At 50.3% G+C, this 24,816-nt stretch overlaps 1 protein-coding gene across 2 annotated transcripts; it reads right to left on the bottom strand.

The window, feature by feature from the left end:
* Positions 1–1,564: 1,564 nt before the first annotated feature.
* On the bottom strand, positions 1,565–22,920 carry SLC41A1 (solute carrier family 41 member 1). Of its 2 annotated transcripts, none has more exons than XM_081300533.1 (11): positions 22,585–22,920; positions 19,892–20,914; positions 12,397–12,504; positions 11,028–11,099; positions 10,325–10,469; positions 10,004–10,180; positions 9,350–9,497; positions 8,425–8,504; positions 7,324–7,458; positions 6,849–6,997; positions 1,565–4,208 (listed from the first exon to the last, which is right to left on the bottom strand). In XM_081300533.1, the coding sequence occupies exons 2-11, from the start codon at positions 20,264–20,266 to the stop codon at positions 4,023–4,025; spliced, it is 1,575 nt and encodes a 524-aa protein (XP_081156659.1). In that variant the 5' UTR covers positions 20,267–20,914; positions 22,585–22,920; the 3' UTR covers positions 1,565–4,022. The 2 variants fall into 2 exon arrangements, with proteins under 2 accessions (XP_081156659.1, XP_081156660.1); XM_081300534.1 differs by having other exon boundaries at positions 10,034–10,180; positions 22,585–22,918.
* Between the last annotated feature and the right edge of the window lie 1,896 nt (positions 22,921–24,816).

Raw genomic sequence — 24,816 nt, 5'->3', positions numbered from 1 at the left:
ATGGTTACTTTGAAGAGTTTTCTAGAGCCCAGGTTTGCTATAAAGACTGGTTTCTGAGGTCAGCACGTGTTCATATGCTCTGTAATATTCTGTAGTCGCCTGTGGGGCCAGCGTTCTGGGTGGGCAGTGGTTCCCATCAGAGGCTTTGCAGTCAGACCTGGGGGGGACCTGTACTCTGACACTGTCTTTTTGTATCTGCCATCTTCAAATAATTGCCTCATCACAAACATGTGCCCCTCCTAAGGTTGTGTGGTCACCCTCTGCACTCAGACTTTTGGTACTGTGATTCCCAAAAGCATCAAGTTCACTTTCTTTTGTAGTGCATGGTTCCTTCTGCAGGATGGTTCTTGTGCTTTTTGCTAGGTTAACTCTTATTCTCTGCAGCCTCCAAGAGGCCTTACGTCCCTGACCCCCATGACTTGACTAGGTGCCCTTTCCATCTACCTGCTCCCTGGGCCACCTTCCATTTAGTCCTGTGGGCAGCATATGGACATGGCCTAGGCATTGGTCTACAGTGCTCCCCCACTGCTATAGCTTGGATCTGGAATGTCTTCTAAAGGTCTCTGTGTCAAAGGTTTGGTCCTTAGCTTGGCACAATTGGAAAGAAGTGGAAACTGTTAAGAGGTGGGGCCTAATGGGAGGTTTTAGGTCACTGGGGGTGTGCCCTTGGACTATGGAAAACTGGTCTCTTCCTCTCTGTTGGCTTCCCGGCCACTATGAGGCAAGTATTTGCTCCCCAGTTAGCTCCCTGCCATGATGTTTCACCTCACCACAGGCCTGAAAGCAATGGGGCCTACTGCCCATGGACTGAAACCTGGAACTGTGAGCCAAAATCAATCCTTCTTCTTTAGAAGTTGATCATCTTAGGGATTTTGTTACAATAATGGAAAGCTCACCAACATATTCACCGTAATATTGATTGGCACTTTTGGGTTTTGTAAGTACCAGGCCCAGAACTTGGTGCTTCATGTTCACTATCTCATTAAAATCTCTTAACTATCCTATATAAAAAAAGTTTATTTGCACAGATAGGAAACTGAAGCTCAGAGAGGGTCAAGGATTTGCTCAAGGTCCTACAGATACAAGCAGGAAAGCTGGGATTTGAGCCCAGGCTTGCCTTGACACCAAACCTTTTGTAGTCAATTGCAAATTTCTAAGGGCTCACGAGGTTGAGCATAGTGAAGACACATAGTAAACATACAACAAATAATAGCTATTATCATTTTGACCTTGTCCAGTTGTAAATCTCTGAATGGAAAAGAACACAACCCAAAGATGCTCACACCCCTGGCACAAGAAAGTTGAGGTAATGTGTGGTGACCACAAGATGATCTCCTAAAAGCAAAGATTCCGCCTTTGCCTTCGGGAATGATTCCGAGCACCACTGATTCTCAACAAATGACTAATGTGTGTTTTCTGTCACACAATCTTTGTACTGAAGAGATGCTTCGGTGCCCATTAGCACTTCGGTCCCTTCCCATTTCTGAGTGAGGAAGGGGTTTGACTTCCGAGGGGGCCAAAGAAATGGCTGGAGTTTCTTTTTGATGAGACACACAGGATGAGAACCATTTAAATAAACGTCCTCTTTATTTTACCAAATATAATTTATCAGTTAAGTTGACATTTGTCAATTCAGTTATAGTAACTATAAATAATTCTCTGAAGACAGTTCTTTAACTTTTGAAGGATACAAGAGTAAACCAATATTGCTCCTTGCAGCCAGGCCAAGGGTACATGCAGTTGGTACAATGGGAGGTGGCGGGAGGGGTAGAAATGAAATCTATTGATGTTAACTTCATTTTCCTTCCCTCTCGCCCCATGGTCCTCCTCTGCTCACACACTCAGAGCAGGGGGTGTGCCTGCTTTCTGCTTTCTAGGCAAAGGAGGACTGATTCTCCAGGGACAGCCTGGCTGAACTCCAGAGATGAGGAAGGTATGAGAGGCTGGAGCAGGGGTGACTGGAAATCACAGGGGTACAGCCTCAGGGTTTGGTGCCTGTACAAGAGTCAGTGTGCAAGTGTGTACTGAGGTGGAAGAAAAGATGAAAGGAGGTCAGAGGGAAGAGCAGAAACAGGCCCAGGCTGGTGTTAATGAACTCTGCTGGACACAACTCCAACTAGATAACCTCTATGATTCCTTCCAGTTCTAAGGCTCTATGATTCCAGAAGGTGGCCTGGGAGGAAATGGGAGAGAAAGAACAGTCTCTAGAGGTCTGGGGCAATTTCCCAGGGTAAGGCCTGGTGCTGGTAGAAGCAGGCCTACTGCCTAGCCTTCTTCCCTTGGAGGTGGCCCTTTAGGTTACAGAGGAGAGGGTTTACGGGGAAAAAGCCTGACAGGCCAGAAGAAGTCTGCATCCTCATGCCCAGATTGGCACATGTGAGTGTGGACAGCTGTCTGAGCTGTTTGGAGCTATGTGCTGGAAAGAGGCAGAGGCTCTGGATTTCTCTCAAGTTTTTTTTTTTTTTTTTTTTTTTTTTTTTTTTTTTTTGCTAGGCTGAGAAGCAGAAGAAGCCAATTGGTGTCTGTACTGCTAGTTCTAAATCCTCTTTGGGATGATTAGGGAGGAGAGGGACAAGAAGGGAGAGTGAAGGATGGTAGTTTAGAGATACAAACACTGGTTAAGTAATGGAACTGGTGGCTTGAGGTCTGATCAGCACTGCAGTGTTGGAGTTTAGGAAGAACAAGGCAAGGCCTGGTGTGGTGAAGGAGAAGCAAATGCCTACAATGAGGAAATCTGTCTGCCATATTGAAAGGGACAGGTGACCTATGTAAGCTGGGGAAGGAGGTGAGGTGAGAGCTGTGATTCCCTTACCACTGGCTAGTCAGTGCCCGGCACAGTACCTAACACATAGTAGGTACCCAATAAATACTGCTTAGTACATGTTTCAGACCATACTTGCTGAACAGCTCATCATGGGGGGCTGGGAATTTGTTGAATGAGTGAATGAATGATTGTGGGCAGGAACCAAGAGAGACTGACCTTCATGACCATGAAAGCATGAGTGATTTTTAGGAAGTAATAGAGGCCAAGGTGACCACATGATTATGTTCTCAGGGGAAACAGCAGCAACCAAACACCCTTGGTTTCCCTCAATCTCCCAGTCATTCTCCACATATCCTTGCTCTGTCCCTATTCTTGGAACTCCACTTGGCAAGCTCTGGGGAAGGTAGTGCTTAGATATAATTAGAGAGGAGGGCTGAACAGAGATGAAGACTCAGACCTCCAGGCCCAGGGAGGATGTGGATCTTGGGAAACCTATGGGTAGACATAGATCCACAGGGAGACCAGGCTACTGCTTATTACTTCCTGGATGACATTCATCTGGAAAACAATTAGAAGGAGTGTTGGTGATGTTGACCAGGCAGTCAGGCAATAGGCACGTGTACAAATTGAACAGTCAGTCTACCTTCCTCTCTCTGAGAGCAGGAGAGCCTAGGTCCAGAGGGCAGAGAGTAGGGCTGGGATCACAGGGGCCCTGAAGCAGTTGTCTCCTGCCCAGTGCTTTGACGTTGGTCCATTTCTGTGTGTGTGTGTGTGTGTGTGTGTTCTATCCCTCTGTTCAACCAAAGAAAGAAAGAAAGAAAGAAAGAAAGAAAGAAAGAAAGGAAGAAAGAAAGAAAGAAAGAAAGAAAATAACATAACCGGAAAGCCAGAACCCACTCACAAAGGTTTTCTCATTAGGGCCACAACTGAGGTTGCTAAAGCTAAGCCATATACCCCCAGATTCCAGACAGAAACCCCCTGCCCCAATCCACCTCACCTGGAGGCACCCACCATGAAATTGCACTTGGTGATTGTCTCAAAAATCTACTTGTACTGCTTATCTCAGTCCATCTGTCCTTCCTGAATTCTTCCTACCCAAACTTGGCTCAATGTATAAAAATTCCCATTGAAAATAATGAGAATTTGGTATCAAAGTGAAGTCCTAGAAAGAGGTGAGAGTGGGGGGTGGGGTGGGGAGAGGAAAACAAAAGAAAAAATTCAAACAGGAAGTGCAGAGGGAAAAGGCTGAGTGGCCAAGTTAGTCCCCAACATCTGTGTCTCGGTCCCCAATGAGCCAGAGGACATGGAAGCTGAGTGCCAGGAGCCCAGTGCCAAGCAGGTCCCCCAGAGCAGTCAAGTACGGTATGGAGAAATTGTCCGGGTCCAGGCCCCGGCCCCACATCCAGTGCACCATCCAGTCTGCGATGTATAGGAGAATCAGCACCTGGAGAGACAGAAGGTCCTGCTTGTAGCCATCCCCTCTCCAGGGGGAGCCAGAGGCCACACAATTGGACCCATTCAGTGTATCACGAGGCTTGGCCAGCCACAAGGGCTAGGCTGGGACAGTGTATTTCCCACTGTGGCAACCTCTCTGTGTTCCTTCACCCTCAATTACCAACAGGCGAGATGAGAGCCTTTTAGAAGGTAAGATGCTGCCATAGCCGGCATCGGCATTACATTCGGCTCCCCAAATTTGCCAAACTAGGGGCTTCCTAACCTGAGTCCTTCCCCACACAGGAATTTAGCCCTTTTGCCTCTAATTCTGGGTCAGCCCATTCTTGGGTCACTCCAATCCTTGCCAGGTTGGCCTCTCCAGGCGCCTGGCAGGAAGCTGGCAGTGGAGTGAGCTTTTCCTGCAGGGCCTTCTCCTCTGGGCAGAGTGGCAATAAGGATAGCATTTGAGGCCACTGTAGGCATGTTTGTCTGAGTAACAGTTGATCATCCCAAGTTGGCTTTCTCCTGACCCTCCCCCTTCTGCTGTTGTGGGCTCAAAGAATGCAAGTTTACTTTAACATTAGTTTTAGCAAAACAGAACTGTGGATAAGATGGCTAAACATAAAGCAGATGATGCACTGCAATTCAAAATGCTGTGAATTATCTGCTGCTTTGATTTATCGGTGCCTTTACTTACCTTCTATTACTACATATAATTAAGAATGATCAAGATCAGAATCATGCTAGTAGGCCCAGAATCAGAAATGCTGGATCTCCTGAATAAGAATCTGCATTTTTTTTTTTTTTTTTTTTTTGGTACCAGGGATCGAACTCAGGGGCACTCAACCATTGAGCCACATTTCCAGCCTTATTTTGTATTTTATTTAGAGACAGGGTCTCACTGAGTTGCTTTGGCTGAGGCTGGCTTTGAATTCGAGATCCTACCATTTCAGCCTCCCAAACTGAGATTACAGGAGTGTACCATGGTGCCGGCTGAGAATCTGCATTTTAATGAGATTCACGCACACTTTAAAATGCACTTGGGGTGGAACTGGGGTTGTGGCTCAACAGTAGAGCGAGACCCTGGGTTCGATCCTCAGCACCACATAAAAATAAATAAGTGAAATAAAGGTATTGTGTCCAACTACAACTAAAAAAAAATATTAAAAAAAATGCACTTCAGTCTAGAATACTGTGCTGGGGCAGGCTGCATCTGCACAGTGCTTGACATGTGGGTTCCTTAAATGACTGTTGATGTGAGAATGGAATGATGTCAGATCGTTAACCCTGACAGTCATCTGAGAGGTTTCACTCTCAACTATACTTTGCAAATACTGTGGTATGAAAATTTTGCCCTAAGAGACTCAGATGCAGGACCAGAGCCCTTAATGAAGGCAGAAGCCAGAGCTGTTACCTATTTTTAGGCAAACTTGGTTGCTCTCTTGTCCTCTGTCAAGGAAGCTAGGGGTGACAGTTCTAGTACCCTTCACGTTCTCCCTTAACTGCACACAGGTGCCTTGCTCTACGGCCCTGACCCTGGGTGAGATCCAGAACCCACGACTTCACACCCTTTCCAGCAGCTGCAGAAAAGTCCCAAATAAAGAACGCAGCCAGGGGGCCCTTGCGACATGCTCCAGGATGGGAATGGCAGCAGCTGTCCTCACTTCTAGCCTTCAGGCAGTCCCAGGACACACACTGGGAGGAGGCGGCAAAAGGATCAGGGAGAACTTTACAGGGGATTAAGTGTCATATTCTGCCCCTCCACAGATCTAGAGAAAAGAGCAGAGGTGAGAGTGGCCCCAGGGCTTCACCTTCCAATCTCTGCCAAGGAAGGAAGTGAAAACCTCCAGTGCAGACCCTCAGCATAACCACCCACCCCTCCTTTTCCCATTAGGGGTTTTATGTGACCCCACTCGCAAGGGAGCATGGCAACTTGAGTAACTCCTGCTGGGAAACAGCATATGATTGGTTCTAAGCCTAGCCCATGCTAAGATTCCTAATACAGCCTTTCTAAAGTTGGGGGTGGGGAGGTTTGGCAAAAGGGGACTCACTACATAGAAAGTGTCACAGTATTATGGAATGGTAGGGTAGATGGGCTCCTATAGATGGACTACCCAGTGCAATGGTTTTGTCGCTTTTTCAAGCTGTGGAGCTTTTTATTTAAATGAAGCCCAGCATGCAAAACAGAGGGATCTCCAAGTGGAACTCTGTGGTTAGGCTAGTGATGGTGGTAGCAAAGCACACTTGCTAAGCACCCCTTCCTCTCAATTTGCAAATGTGGGGGCTGGGGTTGTAGCTCAGAGGTAGTGCATTTGCCTAGCAGTGTGAGGCACTGGGTTCGATCCTCAATACCACATAAAAAAATAAAATACAGGTATATGTCCATCTACAAATAAAAAATAATAAATCAATTTTTAAAAAATGTACATTGCTGAGGCTCAGAGAGGTAAAATCACTAGGTCAAAGTCATGCAGCATGTTAGTGATTCTGCTGGAAACAATGTCTATTCTTCTGAACTCTGTTCAGTATTTATCAGCTACCCAGAGCCAGAGAAGGAGGTGTCTGATGGGCCCAAACTGGGCCACCTTTTCTATCCAGGAAGGGAGTAGCCTTGGCCTTTTCCTGTACTCCTGCTCTTGCTGGGCCATACCTGGAGCAGTGCAGCTGTCATGTAGAAGATGATGAAGATGAGTGTGAGGGTGGTGTGCCCGCCCTGCATACAGCTGATGGTATAGAGGAACACCAGGTGTCCTGGGACCACAAGGAGGAAGAGGACCCGGGCTGAGCGGGAATTCACATCTGTAACCAGAGAAGAGCGGGTATGAGGTTGGTGGGGAGAAAATTTCTGGTCCCAGGCCACGGTCAGGAGGACCCTCACCACTCCCAGGCTGCAGACAGCTGACTGTCTCTATTTCTCCACCCTGTGGTCCCCAGTCCCTAGGATGTCCCAGGAAAGATAACCTTCTGGCCTGGGCTCTGCCCTTCAGAACAGAGGGCAGTTTAGCAAAGGAGAATCCTGGACCTGGGCCTCCCCAGCTTAAGCAAACTACATGATTATAAACCCCTCGCCCCCCAAAAAACTCCAAGGCTGGAATGGGACCAGCAGACTATGAATCTGCTGTTACCAGGACTGAAGAAGGTGGTACAAGGGCTGGGGCAGCGGCGAGGAGCTTGCTCAGAGTTCTCCCCTGGCATCCCATTCATGTGGAGGAAGGTGGAGATGCGGCTGGCCTGCACTGCCACCAGATTGCCCCCAACACCTGAGGGAACACACAGGACTTAGGCTCAGGGTGGTGGGGAGAAACAACCTTCTTACTTTTTGTGTCCATCTGTAGAGGCCTCAGTAGGCACTTCCCAGTCCCTAGTCCTCAAGAGAAGAATACACCCCTGGTTCCAGTGATCTTCTAGGTTCCTCCCTGCTATGGCAATGTGGTGGTCCCAAGGGACCCCAGTGTGACTATGAGAGCAATGGCAAGGAAACAGGCAGATCTGCAGACTCAGAGCCTGATGTTCCACCAGGACAGTGAGCACCTGCCTGCCCACACAGCACAGGGGACAAGCCCTGCCTTACCTTGTATGCTCTAATGCTCCGAGCAAACCCGGGCACCTGGTGCTTATGCTTGGATTCCTTTTGGTAATCAGTTTCAAGTAGTGTTTTGAGCTTCAAACTCAAATCTGGTGCTTTCCCCAGGTTCTGTGCTGGTTGCTTTGTTTGCCTTCACATTCTGACCTAGTCTTGCTCTTTTCAGCCTTGCCCTGAGTCCTGGATGGCAGATTTATAGGCAGTCCCAGGACACATGGCTGGGAGGAGGCGGCAAAGGGATCCCCTGGCCATCTTTGCTGGCTGCCTCCACCTGGGTTTGTGCAGTGGGAGGTATCAGCAGGTGAACAGATGGTGGGGTAAAGAGGGGTCAGGTATTTCTTTCTGGATCCCTCTCTGCTTTCTGACAGTGGCTTGTCCATGTTGATGGGCTCCTGCAACACGATTCTCTAGTCTCCGTGGCCTTCAAGCCTGAAGGCTCTCCCTTTGTTGCTAGTCTCTGGGTACCTCAATATCCCTTTTGGGTCCTTTTACCCTGCCCCTACCTTGTGAGAAGTCTCTTCAATATAAACTCTGAGCTGGATTCTCTTGCCTGCTGTAACTTGGACTAAAACAGAAATCCACCCCCTACCTCCCCTTCCCCTGTCCCTCTCCTTCCCCTTGATAGCTGATACTCAAACCTCACCATTGATTACAGGTGTGAAGACAGCCATCCCTGCAAAGTTGGGGTCTGAGACGGTCTTGTCCAAGATGAGGCCTCCCACACTAGAGATACAAAGACAAAATGACATCAAGACCACTGAAGGGTTCTTCCCTGGTCTCCGGGATGAAAGGAACAGACCCACCTAGCCTTGGAAACAAAGGAAAGCATGATAGCTCCTCATCTTTTAGTCCTCGCCTCCCTTGCCAGAACCAGCTGCTGCTCAGAACACCCTGACTTGGCACAGTGAGCCCAGAACAAGCTGATGGTGCCAGGTCAGGCAGCCACTTCCTGAACCCATCCCCCAAGCTGGTTTGAGGAGCCACCTGCAGGGTTGCCTGCCTGTGAGGATCCCTTCATTCTGCCTGCTTGGCATTCATTTTCCTTTCTGGTAACAGCACTAGGCTCCTCCTCAGGGAACCACCTTCTCAAATTCAGGCACTGTGGTCCAGATGACACTGTGTCAATGATAGCTCAGCTCCTGACCACCCATTGGTTCAGGGATAGTCACGTGACCAGGTGAGACCCAATGAAACTCTATCCTAGGACTTTGAGCAACTGTTGGGGTAAAGAATCTCTCTTCCTGCTGGACTTGGGAGGGGTTAGCAAAGTGTAAACCTGGGCTGTAAGCCATCACTGGGAAGAGCAGAGCCAAGAGACAGACTCTCCTGGGGCCCTGATGACATCATATGTGCCCATGAATCCAGTGGTGCTTTTTTAGTTTCCTTGGTCAAAATACCCTACTTTGGAATGAAACCTAGTTCAGGTGGTGCCAGTCTGCTGCACTGGAAAAATGTGAGACTGATGTACTATTGAATGCATTTCTGGAGTCCTCCCTAGACCCTTCTCTCCAGGGGTTTCAATGGAGTCTACTGCAGGGTGTAGGTGGAAACTCAGGGCCTGAGCCTACCTGCTGATGGCCATGGCAATGATGACAGGCTCCCAGCCTGAGTACAACACCTCTCTTGTAGCTGGGCTCCGTCGGGCCAGCACCACCCAGACAGGCAACAGGGCCACGAAGAAGGCACACACCAGGGGGTAGATGTATCTCCAGTGATCTGAGAGGGCAGAAATCAGAGGGAGATGAGCACTGTGGCTCCCTGCTCCCTGCCCCCACCCAGGCTCAACCTGCACATGTTCCAACAGACCAACAGATCACCAGCAATAATACACTGAACACCTGTACAACCTCATTTAGTCTTCACTGTCAGCCCAAGAGGTCAGCAGCACCAGCCTTGCTCATTTTGTAGATGAGGAAACCAAGGTAGTGAGCTACCCTGACACTGAACTTACTAGAGGCAGAGACCAGACTCCAGGCCTCTAGATCTCAAAGGTTATTATCTCCTATTCACTTCTTCAGCTTGCAAGAAGATGCCAGCTTTCAGTTCCTTCCTTTATCCTTTCTGCTTTATCCCTCTAAGGGAAACAAGATCCACAGGCCCAAGCAGGAATATATTTCTGATACTTTATCTCCTGTCTCTGCTGCCTGCATGAATTTGAATCTGTTCAAACCAAGCAGTTAAGAATATATGACCACATCTCCCAATCCCACCCGAGAGTCCACCTGAGCCACTCTCGGTGGCCTCAGCCTCACTCAGTTCCAGGTAGAGTCCCCAGCTGATGCCTGAGAGCAGTGCCAAGGTGATGAGATCGCCCAGGCTGGCAGCAATGGGTGTGGCCACGTTGTCTGGGTTGATCCCAATCTTTCGAGAGCCAATGATGACTCCAATCATGATCATACCTGGAGAGGAGGGGGAGGCGGGCCAGGCAGGGTGAGTGGAAATAAAGGGGTACTAAGAAAGGAAAAGAGAGAGTGGAGGTGCCAGGCATAGTCAACAACTCTGGGGCAGCCTTCCTTACTCCTGCACTCCCTTCCCTTCCTTACCCAGCACCAGAGAGGCAATGAAGGCTGTGGCTACACTGCTGGCACACAGCAGGAAGGCATGTGGGATGCTAAAGTGGCCATCAGGGATCCAGCCAAACACGACGGCTGCGATGGATGCCAGGAAGCCCACCACCGTGGCCTGCACCTGAGGAGAGGAGTGGGCAGAGGCTGCTTAGCTGAGGGCCACTGAGCACTCAGCAGACTCTTCCTGGCCCTAGGCAGTCCCAGGAGGCAGCCTGGACTGGATTGTCCAGTCCTCCCATGCTGGAAGGATGTCTTTATTTATTTAGTTTCACACCAGACACTAGGACTGGGCAGTGCACCCTGCGGGAGCCCAGGACACGTTCCTCTGGGAACGGGGGCAGAGATCAATAAACCAAAGACTTCAGCCAGAGTCAAGGCCTGGGATTCAAGGGGAAAGATGTCCAGTCTGGAATCTGCGTGGCCTCCTGGGGAGATGGGACAACAGTGGCAGCGGACACTTTAGCACTCCTGAGACTGCTCCTACTTAAAGGCCCCTACTCCACCTGAATGGGAGATGCCACGGCTCTCCCCATCTTGGTCATTTTCCTGCTTAGCTTAGAGTTACTTTGCAGGGTGCTAGAGATTCAATCAGGAGCCAGCTGGGCCTGACCTAAGTCTTTTAGAGACTCATGATTAAGGGGGAAGCTTAGCTCATTGGCTTCTATGCTGGCTCTCTTACCTGGATGAGGGCCATGTTTCCAGTGATCATCCTCCAGAGCTCCTTGGGTGTGTCCATTTGTCCAATGTTGGCCTGGGAGAAGGAGGATGAAGGGCTGAAGCTTCAGGCTTGAAAAGGCCTGGGGCTCCATGTGTTAGACCCCTGATCCAATCAAGAGGCAGTGCATGTGGCCTAAGACTCTGGGGCTAGGACATGAACGTCCTAGAAATCGAAGCAAAGGTGGATGCAGTGGCACACACCTATAATTCCAGCTACTAGGCAGGTTGAGGCAAGAGAATTACAAATTAAAGGCCAGCCTGGGCAACTTTGACCCTTTCTCAAAATAAAATTTTAAAAGGGGTGGGGTGTAGTTCAGTGGCAAAGTGCTTGCCTAGGAAGTGTGAAGACCTGTGTTCAACTCCTAGTATTGCAAAAACAAAACAAGCCAGGCACTGTGGCACATGCCTGTAATCCCAGCAGCTGGGGGAGCTGAGACAGGAGGATTTCAAGTTCAAAGCCAGCCTCAGCAAAAAGTGAGGTGCTAAGCAACTCAGTGAGACCCTAAATAAAATACAAAATAGGGCTGGGGATATGGCTTAGCGGTCGAGTGCCCCTGAGTTCAATTGCTGGTTCCAAAAAACCCAAAAAGAGTCCCCCTCCCCCCAGCTTAGAGGGTTGGGAAGGGGGCTCCAGAGGCAGCTGCATCTCTTTCTTACTCCCAGGACATGTGAGTGGCTGGCGTAGGACTGGGGCTGCGAGTGTTTGGGAAGGACTGGGTAGCATGGGCCAGGAGCAGGGTAGACAATGTTGGATGGGTTATGTTGGTGCCCCCTTCTCTCTGCCACCTTCTCCAGATTCTTGGCCATGCAGGGACATCAGTGGCCACCTGAGTTTTATTGTCACCCACTCTGTGGCCCTGTATCTGGCTCGTCCCTGAATGGTCACAGCTGGTCTAAGGGATTATGGGAGGTGGAAGTGATGAGCAGTTCCTCCCTGACTATTTCCTTAAAGAACAAGATGCCTGGGGGAAAGGGAATGGGCTGGGAGGGGGGCTGGGAGGGCCTGGCTCTGCTCCTGCCCAGCTGCAGAGCAGGGCTGGAGATCAGAGGCGGCCCCCACCTGTGCGGGTTGAGAAACCAGCATGGTGCCCGCCTGTCAAAGCTGTACAAACAGTCACGAGGCAGGTTGCGAAGCAGGGGTTGGGGCAGGCATCCAGGGATGGCTGGGACATCCAGAAACCAAGCCTGGGAACCACCCATCCTGGGATCTCCCTACACCTGCCCAGGCCCTCCCTTCCCACCCTAGTCTATGCTTCAGGAAGGCAGAGTGGCCCTCTCCCAGTCTCTGGCTGTGTTGGCCAGAATCTTCTCCTCCTAGCCAGGATACTCACCGCAGTGGACAGCCTCGATGCCAGGGTCATTTCCAGGTTCCCCTTGAGCCCCAGCAGCGCAGGCACCAGGATGAAGACCTCCGTCACCTTCTGGAAGACCTCCCAGTGCTATGAGGTGAAAACAGAGCTCAGGAATTTCAGCGTCCCAAAGGACTGGCATTGAGGCTGAGCAGATGGTTGGGATCAGGGTCTTGGGAAGGAAATGGGGTGAGCAGGGAGACAGCACCAAGCACCTTCCCTCCAAGAACCTGGAAGCAAAGCAAGCTTCCTAATAACATAATCCCCATCCCGTCCCCAGATTGGGGTGACCTCTGGCATGGCTCTACTTCCTCTGCAGCCAAGGGGAAAAGGTGGTGGGGACCCACATGGCTGAGCCACCTCAAGCTGGCTTACACCCCAGAACTCCTTTGAGATCCCTGTTCCAATTGCGCGTCCAGCCCTTTGCCTTTAGTCTAGTTTCTCCCTGGCCTCAGCCTTGGGTGGTGTTGTCTCAGCTGTGGAAAGCTGGGCTCCATGGGGCTGGGAAGATTAGAACGTTTGTTTGGTTTCTATCTCCAAGGGCTCTGGGCCTCAGCCATGGCGACGCTCCTGAGCAGGCTCTGAATTCAGACTGTGCGGGTCGGCTCTAAATGCTAGTCATCTAGGGGCTTTCTTACACCTCTGCACTCCCTCAGCCCTCGTCCCCTTCTTGGCCTTAATGGGCAATGTGGTTTCCTTTATTTATTTTTAGAGTGGAAAGCCTCCAGTTTTGGAGAGAGAGGAGCTGGTGGGCGGTAGGTGGCCGAGTGGATGTGTGCAGGTTGGTCTGGGCGTCGTGGCCTGGAGGTGAAGTGCTGTAATGGGTGAGGGCACTGGTTGAGAGCCTGGGGTCTTCTACAGGAGACCCAGGGAGGGACCTCATGCTAGCTCCCCTCCACATAGACCAGCTGGGGATCTCAGCTGGGGACCTCAAACTCCTGACTAAAACGCTCAATTCAGGAACCAGATTAGATGGTCTCTAGGGCAATTCTAGCACCATGACTTTATCGTTAAATATGAGCAAAGCTGCAAGTCACAACCACAGTGAGATATGGAGATACCACCCCACACCCACTAGGATGGCTACTATGAAAGCAAGCAAGCGAACAAACAGAAAATAATGAGTGTTGGCAAGATGTGGAGATTGGAATCCTTGTGCACTGTTGGTGGGATTGCAAAATGTTTCACAAAACGGGGGTGGGGAGGTGGCACCATGGTTCTAGCCTGTAATCCCAACTACTCTGGAGGCTAAGGCAAGAAGATCACAAGTTCAAGGTCAGCTGGCAATTTAGTGAAATCCTATCTCAAAAAAAAAAAAATTATAAAGGGCTGTGGATAGAGTTCCGTGGTACAGTGTCCCTGGGTTCAATCCCCAATGCTGGAAAAAAAAAAATTGAAAGCAGGATCTTGAGATATTGATACATCCATCCATGTTCATAGCAGAATTATTCACAACAGCCAAGATATGGATGCATTCAAGTGTCTGTCAACAGATGAATGGATCAACAAAATGTAGTACATACACACTATGGAATACTACTCAGACTTAAAAATGGAAGAAAATCCTGTCAGATGCTACTTTGTGGATGAATCTTAAGGACATTATACTAACCAAGTCAACTGCACAAAGACAAACATTATATGATTCCACTTATATGTGGTATCTGAAGTAGTCAAATTCATTAAAAGGAAAAGCAGAAAGCAGGTTGCCTAAGGCTGTGGGTGGGGGAGGAATTAGTGTTAAATGGATATAGAGTTTCAGCTAGGAAAGATGAACATTCTGGAGATTTGTACTCCAAACACTGTGAATATACTTAATATACTTCAAAATGGTTAAATCAGTAAATTTTATGTGTTTTTAAATATATATATATATATATATATATATATATATATATATATATATTTTAGTTGTAGGTGGACACAATACCTTTATGTTATTTTTATGTGGTGCTAAGGATATAACTCAGTGCCTCATGCGTGGTAGTCAAGCGACCTACCACTGAGACACAACCCCAGCCCTCATGTGTTTTTTTTCTTAACCACAATAATAATAAATTTTTAAAAATGAGTTAAGACTATCAGAGGGGGCTGGGGGCAGGGAAAGGGACTAGAGGAGGCCGGACACTGGGCAGTCTCATAATGCAAAGAGCTCTCTTTTCTTTTTGGGACCTCTTTTTTCTCATCACAGTTCAGTGTGCGGATGTTGGGGGCCATAACAGGAACCTGGGGAAGGGCTCATGTCTTCCGCGTCAGAGCACACACTTGTCTTGTAGACCCTAGGATTCTTTTTATAGTCTGAAAGGACCCAGGACTCTCCTCAAGGAAGCCCCTCTCTGAGGATGACGGAGGTGGAGGAAGCACCTCCCACCTCAACAGGAGCTCCTGAGCTTCCAGGCAGCCCCTTGAAGAGGTGGTCCCTTCCAAACACTGCAAGGATGTGAATCCCTTCTCACTTCGGAGGCAGCCCCAGTGAGCCCCATCAGCCTGAAGGAGCTCAGGGACTGTTACTCTTGGACATGGCCGGTGCACACCACTGGGGTCCCAGCTCCCTGTAGTCCTGACCTCATTTAGTTTTACTGGCTCTTTCTTCCCAAACTGGACAACAGTTCCAGAAGGGGGAAGGGTTCACCTCCTTGCCCCTCCCCTGACGAGGGTGCTGACTGCGAGCTTTCAAAGCACAGCCTCATCTCGTATCCTTGCCCCCAAACATCTGCCCGTCTGCTTCCACGATGCCAGCTCCATGCACAGCTGAGCTTCCCAGTTAGGTGGGTGCAGTGGGTATGGGCTGGCGGGGTAAAAAGCCTGGGGGGAGATACTTCAGGTGTATGCAAGTTGTATTTTCTGAATTGTTTGTAAGAAATTATTACTGGTCTTTATTTTTTAAAATATATTTTTAGTTGTAGATGGACACAATACCTTTATTTTACTTATTTTTATGTGGTGCTGAGGATCAAACCCAGTGCTTTCCACATGTTAGGCAAGCGCTCTACCACTGAGCTACACTTCCAGCCCCTACTTGCCTTATTTTAAGAAAAGAAATGTGTACAGTTCAGTGAAGCCTTTCTGGTTACCATTCTAAGCATCCCCAAATCTTTTCACTTCCTGGCAAACATGTACCCTTTTTTTAAATTACAGAAACATCTAGAAGGAATGGGGTTTTAGGAGGGATAGGCTGAGACATGTAAGGAGAACAAGCAGCCACAGGAATAGCCCCTATGAAGCAGCCTGGAACTCACTACCTGACCCCTGGCCCAGCAAAGTTGGCACTTGGGTCAGAACAGTCAGTTCCTACACACATACATTCTTCACCCACAAAACCCTCTCAAAGATGCAGTTCAGACAGGGAGGCTGTGGCATGTAGGCATGCGCAGGGCTCTGGGAAGAGTGGCTGAGAGGCTGGTGATGTGGAACCAGCCTAGGAAGCAGGGTGTCCTGGGGTTAGGAGTGGGTAGGATGTGGCAGGGACAGACAGTGAGTAGCTCTTCTTCCTCCTTTGGCCTAATTCGGGCCCTTCCTATTCATTCTGGCAGGGAGTGTGTCTGCCCCTGAAGTCAAAGCAGTTAGCCAAGTTGCCACCTACACTTTCCTGCTCTGCTGGGGATGGAAAAGGGTCCAGGAAGCCCTGCTCTGGCTTGGGGGCAGGGGGAGCATCTATGGATTTTCACTGCTTTTCAGAAGCACAGCCCCCTTCCCTTCTCTCTCTCCTTGGTATGGAAGGCTCATCACTCCTTGATGTTTTAGAAGTGGAGGATGAGACTGTTCTTCCCACACTCAAAACTAATCCTGATTCTGAGCAATCACCCTAAGTCCTGAACCTCAGTGGCCCTGCCAGTACCTCTTCCTTATACATCAAACCTGCCTCTTCTGCCCCTCCAGGCTCACACATCCACCCCCAGCTGTCTTCAAGCTTTCTGGCCTGAGTCTCCAGGAGGGTAGCAGCAAGGAGGAAAATCCGAGCCAGGAAGAGATGGAATTCAGACATTAAGAAGACTTGAATTCTTAGATTCAAGCTCTAGGCGCCAGGATGCACAAGAACCTGAGAGATTTGAGCTGGAGCTGACCTTTCAAGGTGAGGCCTGGGTTCGAGGTCAAATTATAGTATCCCTGCCTCCATGGGTCTGAAACGTGTCCCAGAGGCATCCTTGAGGTGTCTGAACAGAAGGGACTCAGGGTAACACCCAGGCAAACAGTATGTTCAAATGTGAGAAAAGCAAATGGGGGTCCCCAAAACAGGCAAATGCAGAAGGGTGGTCAAGGAAGACGGGATCTGAGTGTCCTGCCCAGGAACAGTGGCAGCCATGAGGCCAGCTGCCGGAGAACTGCTCCCCACTCTTCCCTGAGGCTACACAGCCATCCATTCTCATCTCTGTAGACTCTTTGGTAGACACAGAGGAGAAGATATTGGGGCAGGTGTCTATCTACTTTTCTTGGGATCCTTTGCAAAAAGAGGAGTTAAAATAAGGTCCTGGGAGTTCCCCATCCTAACCTAGCTGAAAATCCTAGTGGAGGTTGCACACCACCTCCTGCCATCTCCATCCCCACAAAGGCTGACAGGAAAAGGGAGTGGGATGCGCTGCAGCAGCCTAGGACCAAACTTGGGGGAGGACCATAAAGCACTGGCAGCCTGAAGTTCCCTATATAATCCCCTTCTGAAGCCAACACTGGGCCCAAGTCTGCTTCCCTTCCAAACGCTGCAGGAATTTCTGGCTACAGTGGTCAAGCTGGAGGGAACTGCAGTCCACTTAACCTTTTTCTACTCTGGCTGGTACATGAGCTCCACATTCACTGCAGAGGCTGCTTCGCACACACGGAGCAGACCAGAGGGTCAGTAAGAGGAGGCCTTCCAGGAAGAGACTGGGTCTTCAGCAGCACGGGGGACCCTGGACCTAGGAGGCATCTGAACCAGGGCCCACACAGACTTCTATCTGTTGCTCTGTGACTTTGGGATCCTCTATAGCCACCTCCTCCAGATGGGTCTCTTAGATACTTTCAGGCTGTCTCAATGACAGCCATCTTAGTGTATGAAGGGGGAACACAGGTGTGAATTCTTAGAAATCATTCTGTGTCTGAGATCTTCAGTCTCCCCTTTTGTGGAGGTGGAATAAGAATCTTCCTATAGTCCCATGCCCTGACCTTATGCACTCACCCCCTCCTGTGATCTTGCAGCAGTCATCTGCAGGGCCTGCTCCAGCTCAGCTGTAGTGGGAAGGTTGGGGGAGGGGGACAAGGACAAACTAGCCATTGTCATCCACACCAACTGGACCCTCTGGGGTGAGGTATGTGAAATGCTACTCTGAGGGCAAATGGTGGCCCTCTGGGGGCACATCAGGCAGCATTAAAGGCCTCTCAATGTCTCAGGCTGACAGGTGTAAGGCCAGATTCAGAGGCTCTAGAATCCTCTGCTGTGTAGTATAGGATACGTGGTCAATGGATCCCTCCCTACCCCTAAGAACTTTTGTTCTTGTTCCCTTCAGAAGCTAGCTCCATTGTTCCAGATTCCAATAACTTTGTTCTTCAGGGGAAGATAAAGACTGCAGGCTTAACTGACTGGCAAACCACGGCCATGCTGAAGGTCTCAGATGTTAGTGACACAGGTTCTGGGGACAGATGACCAATGGTAGTTACATAATCATTTTAAGCCATAGTTTTTCTATCTATAAAATAGAGGTGATTATGATTTCTACCTCATGGGACTATAGAAAAGTCCCCCAAATGCTTTACTGTAATTATCCAGAAAATAAAACAACCTTCTGAGTTCACCATTGGATCCTGATTCACCACGCCCCCCTTTTCTTTCTTTTTTGTGGTGCTAGGGATCAAACTTGGGGCCTTCTGCATGCTAGGCCAGCACTCCCAGTCTCATACCCCTTATACAGACACCAACTAGCCCCAAAACTGAAAGAATGAGACCAAGGCCATAGGAAAGGGATGGAAATGGTGGAGAAACTCAGTGCTAGCTCATTTCTTCTCTTTCTCCTTCCCTTCCTCAATGCCCTAGGAGTGCCTATTGGGGATGTCCCAATAGGCACTAGCTGCCTAACTTCCATGTAGAAACTATTCTCATGAAAACAGGTTTGGGGAGAAGGGAGGCAGTATGGGGCATTTTGACACAAACACCATTCTCATTAATAACCAAATGTTCAGGGTTCTCCTGAAGGGCTCAAGGGCTATGTGGACAGTACTGGAGGAATCAGCTAGAACCAACCACATTCAGTACCCTGGGACATAGGGTGAACTCTACCAGCAGTCACTGCATCACTACATGCATGGTTTGTAGTACTGACTTGGCACGGGGAAGTGATGCTGAGCTTTGTGTTCCTCTGGGAGTATGTCAGGAAATACTGTGCAAGTGGGTGGGTGGGGACCTTGGTGGGGATGTCCCAACAGGCACAGGCCAGATCTCCTCCTGCTTCCTTATTTTGAGTACCTAGGACAGAGCCCAGAACTTGGCAGGAACTTGAAACACATTGTTGATTGAATTAGATAAAACTAGCACCTGCAGGGCATGGTGGCTCACACCTGTAATCCCAGTGACTCAGGAGGCTGAGGCAGGAGAAGCACAAATTTGAGGTTGGTCTCAGCAATTTAGTGAGGCCCTAAGCAACTTATTGAGACTGTCTCCAAATAAAAAATTAAAAGGGTACCTTCATACTGTGCTTCAAAAACTTTTACCCAGAAATGCAACTTTATCTCTCTGACCTAGGGTTTTAGGGTAAGTCCCAATTCACAATGAGCTAAGCAGTCACCAGCTCTCAGTTTCCATGTCTTGCCAACTTTTAAGCTTCGTTCTACCCAATACCCTCATAAATAGCCCTCTTTGCCCAGGGCAGGTTCATGACAGCAAGCTGAGGAGCAAAGAGGAGAGACAGTTCTGCCTAGGCCTGGTTACACTGTGTTCCAATTTACAGCACGTAATTAGCTCTTTTAGGTCTTATTATGCCAACGCCCCAAATCGTGCATACAGCGCATGTGCCCATCCCCATTCCCCAAGGAGACTCTGCCAAGGTTGCAGGAAGATAAGCAACACAAATGCCTTTAAGAGCTTTTTCACTTCATCTGAGACCCTGTTGGCAGCTGAATAAATTCCTGCCCAGCAGGGGAATAAAGGAGAGACTTGAAACCGAGCTTTCTACCCTGGGTATCCTTGAAACCTCAAGTGAAGGGGAAAGAAGGCACAAGGAGGAGACCCAGCTAGATGTCTCCTACTGAGCTGGTTTTGGCAGGAAGGCTCAGGAAGCAGCCCTGTCTGTCCTCTCTTCCCTCCCCAAGCCTGAGCTCTGGACTTAAATCTGTTACTGTTAAGCAATACTACCCTACTCAGCTTCTGTAGAAAGTAATGAGACCAAGAAGAAACTGAGGATGTGATCCAAAGGGAAACAGTATTCTAGGAAGCAGCAGATGCTTCTGTCAGGGAGGCAGAGAGGAAGTTCCAAGAGTTGTACTTTCCCAAGGAGTCACCCTGCTCAGGCCTTACCTGCACAATGTCCAGCACCATGCCAGCAGCCACAGTCCCGAAGCCTGCCAGGAGGAAGGGGAACAGCACTTGCAGCCCGATGGAAAAGGAGGTCTCCTTGAGTGGGGAGGGTGGTGCAGGGCCACGGTCCGTGCTGACGTCGTCACTTTCATTGCTTTGGCTGCCGTTCTCCAACAGGGCGTCCTCTTCCCGAATCCCCTTGGCATTGGCACGAGACTCAATCACCACCACCTCCACCCCAGCCCCATCAGGCCCCAGGAACTCTGAGGTCCCGGCCAAGGGCTCTCGCCCGGGGCCATCTGAAGAGCAGGGAGAGGGAGTGGGGCCAGTCCCATTCAGTTGGTGGACGTCCTTCGGCTCCGGCTTAGAGGACATGACGGGCAGGGAGGAGAGGAGGGGGGAACTTTCTTTTTTTTTTTTCTGTTTTTCTCTCCCTAACTCAGGAAAGATCTTAGTCTTGGGGGGAACCCAGGCTTGGGTGCCGCGGGTCCTCTTCCCACGGCTCTCTGCTGCTACCAGGCACTGCAAAAACTGATCCACCAACAGGCAGCCCCATGAAGCAATGGAGCCGGGTTCTGGAGGGGAGCAAGAAACTCCTCACCAGGCTCAGCAGCCCACCACTAGGGGTGCAGATGCCTGCCTCCAGCCAACGGGCCTCTTGCCTGGGGGAAGTCTGTCTGACCTCTTATCTTCTTTGGTTCTCAGCGGCAAGCTCCTCAGGGAAGGGGGCATCCAGAGAAGGACCCAGCCCAAGGCTGCAGTGCCTCTGGAGGCAGCCCCTCTCTCGTAAAAAGTAGACCAAGTTCAGATCTTTCAGAACACAGCCTCCACCTGGGGCTGGGACTCCTTCCGGCTCCTCCTGCTCGGTGCCTTCGGCTTCCCACAGCACCTCAGGCTCCGGTGGTCCCAGGGCAGTGTCTGCTGTCTTTCCCCTCTCTTCCAGAGATTTCCTCCCTTCCTGGGAAGACTTTGTGTCTCCCCAATTGCCTGGTCCTTAAAGTCACGAGAATCTGTATGGAACACCTTATGTGGGAAGAAGAAGAGAAAAAAAAAAAGAAGAAAGAGAGAGAGAGTGAGAGAGAGAGAGAGAGAGAGAGAGAGAATATGTTACGATACAGGAGAGAACAGCGGATACTGGCAGAATTCTCCCCCAAGGCAGTTAACAGTTTGTTATAGAGTTTGCTATTTGCCTTTCTCTTTCCACTAAAATTACTTGGTCCTGCTCGGTTACATCCAGAGGCCCAGCAGGTGCTACTCCTACCGTCCTCCCAACCACTCACCCACTGCCTCAAGAAGACTGTGTGGAAGACCTAGTCTTCTCAGCAGCCTGGGGTGGGCAGGGGTGTCCTCAGGGAGATCCCTTTTGAATTCCAGTAAGATTCAGGATTATTTAAGTGTGATCTCTCTCTCCATGGGAAAATTGCAAATTCAGTTGTAAACTTCCTACACAGACACCCCGCTACAGAAGGTTACTGTTTACCATCACAAGACAGCAACGGTAAGACAGGACACTGATCAGAGTAAAGCCCTCAGACCACCAAACGCTACAGTCCCTAAGGGGAAAAAACACAACGAAACTGGGAGGACTCCCTGGGCAGTGGGGCAAGCCTGCCAAACCAAGGCCAAGAGCCAGAGGCCTACCCACTCCTGCCCTTGAGAGTCAACAGTGTTACAAAAAGCTCAGACGCTGACTCTGGTCCAGGCTTCTGTCTCTGCTTCTCTTCCCTGTGTTTGGCCCTGTGAGCTTGTCAGACAGGACAAAGCAGTTATCTCCATTTGAAGGGAGAGAGGGTAAAACTATTCTTCATTATTATTCATATATTTCAGTAATCTAGGATCCCCCCTGTTCTCCAGATCAGAATCAGTGAGTCTGATAGAGTGTAATTCCTAAAAACGAAAACAAACCCCCCAAAATATCAATAGAAAATAAAAAGAAAAGCAAAGAAGCAAAACAAAAACCCAAGCACCATAAGCTAATATGCACTTGCTCCCAAAATCATGTCTTTGGCTGTCATGGTCCTTCTTTTCTTTGCCTAAAGGGATCCCTGGGCCTTGATTTCACCCTATTTCATTTCATCAGAATGACTCTCACAAATAAAAAATAAATTGAAAGAGGGTTCCCACAGGTAGGATGAACAGGCCCTTAAGTATTCCACACACTCACACTTAGTCAACTCCAGTTGGGGAAAGGCTGAATCAAACCCCAGGAACAGGTCCAAGGGAATTATTTTCTCTTCCTATCAATTCAGTCACCACCAAGACCCCTTTTCCAATCAGTGTACTGGGGTCCTTTCAAAGATCTTCACTAGAGGGCCAGGAGAAACCTCTGAGTTCACTGGCCCATGCCAGAAAAGTTTCTGAGTTCGCTAAAACCTGACACCCCCGCCCCCTCCTGGTTTCCTGGCAGGCCACTTAACCTGAAAGGGGGGCTTGCGGGAGAAGCAGCCGGTCCCTCACCCACTCCTATAGTAAGGAGACTTAGGACGGTCCTCAGGCCCAGAGACGCCCCATACCCTCCTCCCAGAAGGGGACAAAAAAAGACCCGTTTTGGTATCCCCCCAACCCTAAGGAGGAGGAGAAGTAACTGGGTGGCCTCGGACGTCTCTCCAGGACTCACACTCAGCAAATGCGCTACGCGCCAAGGCTCCCGCCCTCCGCTACCTACCCCGGTCCCCAGACCCAACAGCACTGACCTGCCCCTCGCTTGGGAGGAAGGGGGGCGCCTGGTGAGTGGCAGCAGGGGCCCGTGGTCTGGGGGGGTGCAGGGTTCCCCCTCTTCTCATCACTCCTCTTCCTTGGCAGTCCTCCTCGGCCCCCCGCGTGCCCCCCCCCACACCCCCAGCCAAGGCGAGCGTCCAGCCGCGACACCCGGCTGGCTACATTTCGTTTCTGCGTTACAGCGAGGCCGCAGCTCCGCTTCCACGAGTGGGAGGTGACCGGGGAGAGCAGGATATACCGCCTCGGGCCCGGCGGGGGGGGACCTGGACGGGGGAACTGGGGAGCCGAGCTCTCTCGTCCCCAATCGCTTGTTGCCCGCCGACTTGGGCCTGACTGGTTGGCTGCCGGTGGCAAACGTGATCTGGGGCAGACTGGGAGGCACCCCCTCCTCCATCAAAAAAAAAATAAAATAAAATAAAAAAATCAGATTCTGGACTGACAGCTGCAGCAGCCAATCGGGGAGCGGTATGAGGGCGGGCCCAACCTCGGCTCGGCCCCTTTCCTTCGCTTTGTGCTACGAAGGCGGGGCGCCGGGGAAAAGCAGGGCGAGGAGTGACGGGAACTGCGAGCCGGCTGTCGCCGCAGCGGCCAGCAGGTCCCTGCGCGCATCGGCCAGTGGCCCGCCCCATGTCCCTGCTGGCCGACGCTCACTACGCAGTCCCACCGCCATCGCGTCAGCTCCGCGGTGCCGGAGCTCCTGTCGCCTCAGAAAGGCTAGTGCGCCTGTGCGCGGGTACCCGGGCATCTCGAGTGCTTCCTTCGAGCCTCTGGCCTTCCAGACGACCGGCCGACATCCCTGCGGAGCAGCCAACCAGCTCCGGTCCCGCGGGCTCCAGCAGCCATCCGCTGCTCCTTCCCCGCGTCTAGTCCCCGGACCCAACCGTCCTTACCCAGTTCTTGGACCCCGCTCTTCTCTCGCTGACTGGTCAAGTCGCGCTTCCGCCGGGTTCCGCGTTCCTCAAAGCAAATGACTTGGCCTTTACGAATCCGGTCTTAATAAAGTCCCAGCCTTCAAAGGGGTGGGGATGGGCGGGAGGGAGGGAAAAAGAGGTCAGACTCGTGGCCGGGGTCGCACACTCATCACCTGAGGTAAGGGCGGCGGCGGGGAGGGGGGCGCGCCTTCCTTTGACCCACTGAGCCTCGTGGCCGCACGGGTGGTAGCGGTGGGGCAGATGCCTCTATCCCGAGCGAAATGAAATCCAAGTTTCCCTGACGCACCTTGTGGGATCAAAGAGGGGTGTTCCCAAGCTCGCTTTTTGCCACTTCCTCCCTGGGGTGTCCCCACCTCTCCAACGCAGACCCACAATATTCATTCTCACTGGGATGTTTTCGCGCAGGGGATGTGACCCTTCCCCCAAAAGGAACCCCCACTGTCAGGTTTTCCTCTCTTGTCGGTGGAACCTGTGACCAGAGGTTCCTTCCTGCCCTTTTCCTCGCGGAAAATGGCGCACGGGGCATTTGTACGGGAGTTTGGAACAGAGATGTACCTGAGAAGAAGCGTCAGGGCTGGCTATGGAATTTTCAGCACACGTATGCACCGAGGGCACACACAGCAACCTGAGCAAGTCATTCCTTTGGACAGCGATTATAAATACATACACTCAACCAGCCCCGCACCCTCCAATCCAGTACCCTAGGATTAGCAGCTCAGCTACTGGGGCCTTGCATTAAGAGCCTACAATCTTTGGGGACCCAGTGAAGCCAGTCAGTGTCTCAGATCCCAATTTTGGCTTTAAATACTGAGTCTCTGAGCCTGAAGACAGAAGTAGATCTGATACTGGGAAACACTATAGGCCTCCTCCAGAATACCAGGTTTGTGAATCCCTAAGGTTGGGCTGGGAATTATGACTGATGTGTATGTCCAGTCAGGAACTGGAGACAACTTTTCCCTACTCCATTCAATGCCCCCCAACCCACTCTATTTCATCTCGACAGCTTGTTCAGCTACCTATGTATAAAATCTTGATCTTCCTATTTCTTTATTAAATATTTTTTGTAGTTGTAGATGGACAGAATGCCTTTATTTGTTTATTTTTTTAATGTGGTGCTAATCATTGAACCCTGTGCCTCACACCTGCTAGCTCTGTTACTGAGCTACAGCCCCAGTCCTATTTCTTTACATTTTCCATTTTTTAATCCCCCTTATTTCCTGTGGATACATTTCCAAAAAGTGAATGCATTTTAGACATATGGGATAGTGTTCAAAA

The sequence above is a fragment of the Spermophilus citellus genome (assembly GCF_964194105.1).
Source record: "Spermophilus citellus genome assembly, chromosome: 6".
Classification (NCBI taxonomy): Eukaryota; Metazoa; Chordata; class Mammalia; order Rodentia; family Sciuridae; genus Spermophilus; species Spermophilus citellus.
This window is presented reverse-complemented; position numbering and strand designations above follow the sequence as displayed.

Coding starts and splice junctions, on each gene's coding strand:
- SLC41A1 (XM_081300533.1), bottom strand. CDS start 20,266: ATGTCCTCTAAGCCGGAGCCGAAGGACGTCCACCAACTGAATGGGACT. Junction 11,100..12,396: donor CATCGAGGCTGTCCACTGCG/GTGAGTATCCTG, acceptor TCCTTCTCCCAG/GCCAACATTGGACAAATGGA. Junction 9,498..10,003: donor GGCCACCGAGAGTGGCTCAG/GTGGACTCTCGG, acceptor CTGCCCTCTCAG/ATCACTGGAGATACATCTAC.